This window comes from Cynoglossus semilaevis, chromosome 18, assembly GCF_000523025.1.
Source record: "Cynoglossus semilaevis isolate Cse_v1.0 chromosome 18, Cse_v1.0, whole genome shotgun sequence".
NCBI classification, from domain to species: Eukaryota; Metazoa; Chordata; class Actinopteri; order Pleuronectiformes; family Cynoglossidae; genus Cynoglossus; species Cynoglossus semilaevis.
This window is the reverse complement of record NC_024324.1, coordinates 749,894-751,115: the sequence shown is the minus strand read 5'-3', so window position 1 is coordinate 751,115 and position 1,222 is coordinate 749,894. Positions and strand designations below refer to the sequence as shown.

Genomic DNA, 1,222 nt, shown 5'->3' with positions numbered 1-1,222 from the left:
TCTTCTTCTTTTTTCCCCCGTCCCCCCCCCCCCCCCCCGTCTCTGAAGCCACAGACCCGGCCCTGTTGGACAACTCGCTGCAGCGAAAGCTGCGAGCTAACAGGGAGGTGGCGCTGTCCCGGCTGGAGGAGGTGATCTCAAAGTATGCCGTCAAACAGGAGGACATGGAGGAGCAGGACAGGAGCAGGAGACAGGAGAAGGAGGTGAGAGTGTGGTCCTCCTGCCGTCACTTCCTGTTTGACACTCGGTGTCGTCTGAACTTCAAGGACTCGTTTTTTTTTTTCCAGGACAACAAACCAGAGGAGGGAGAAGAAAAGAAAGCTGTAAATGGAGTAACAGAGGAGGAGGAGCAGCCGGAGGAGGAGGAGGACGATGAAGATGATGACTCCTCAGATCCTGATATAGAGGAGGAGATCAGGGCCAGCACTCAGCAGGACGGAGCAGGTCAGAACACGGATCTTTTTCTTTTTGTCACTGCCCCCCCCACCCCCCCCCCCCCCCCCGCCTCAAAAAAAAAAAAATAATTTGATTAGTTTAATTTTCTTTGTCCAGTTGAGGACGAGAAGGACCACAGTACTGAGCAGGGAGGAGACGAAGACAACGCTCCCAGATGGACGGGTGAATTGATGAACACCAAAAAGGAGGAGGAGGAGGAGGAGGAGCAGGTCACAGGTGGTCCTCTGTCCAATGACAGCATGTCTCAGGCGTCTCCGTCTGACGTCCCCTCCACTAAAAACAGCTTCAGCCAATCAGAGGCCGGGCCAGTTGACGAGCGGCGGCCCTTAACGAACGGGAAACCAGAGGAGCCCCTGGGGCGCCCCCGTCACCGCCCATCCTCTGAGGAGCACCATGTGGTCACCACGGTCACAGCCAATGGGACGTCACCACCGAGGACTCTTAAAGAGTCGGGGACAGAGATGACCAACGGAGTGACGTCAGACCTGCCCAGAGTGACCAGGAGTGTGAAGAGGAAGAGGGGAGAGGTGGAGTCCAGGAGTACCCTCAGAACCAAGCACATCGTCATCACCGACAGGTACAGTACCGATCCTGCAGACACCAGGGGACCAGGCAAACGCTTCCTCCAGTCTGTCGCCCCCTACTGTTGACTGTGTGTCAGTGAGGGGCGACCTGCTACATGGAGAGCTGAAGCTTCATCTGGTGGTCAGTTAGTGCCATCTGGTGGTCATATCTGTTGTTTTTTTCTCTTTCTAATGTAATTGAA

At 55.3% G+C, this 1,222-nt stretch overlaps 1 protein-coding gene across 1 annotated transcript in view; it reads left to right on the top strand.

The window, feature by feature from the left end:
* daxx (death-domain associated protein) overlaps positions 1 to 1,222 on the top strand; it is a 9,288-nt gene that overhangs the window by 5,302 nt on the left and 2,764 nt on the right. The window contains exons 7-9 of the mRNA XM_008330946.3: positions 49 to 203; positions 288 to 444; positions 553 to 1,033. Coding sequence (XP_008329168.1) covers positions 49 to 203; positions 288 to 444; positions 553 to 1,033 — 793 coding nt within the window. The remainder of the gene's footprint in view (positions 1 to 48; positions 204 to 287; positions 445 to 552; positions 1,034 to 1,222) is intronic.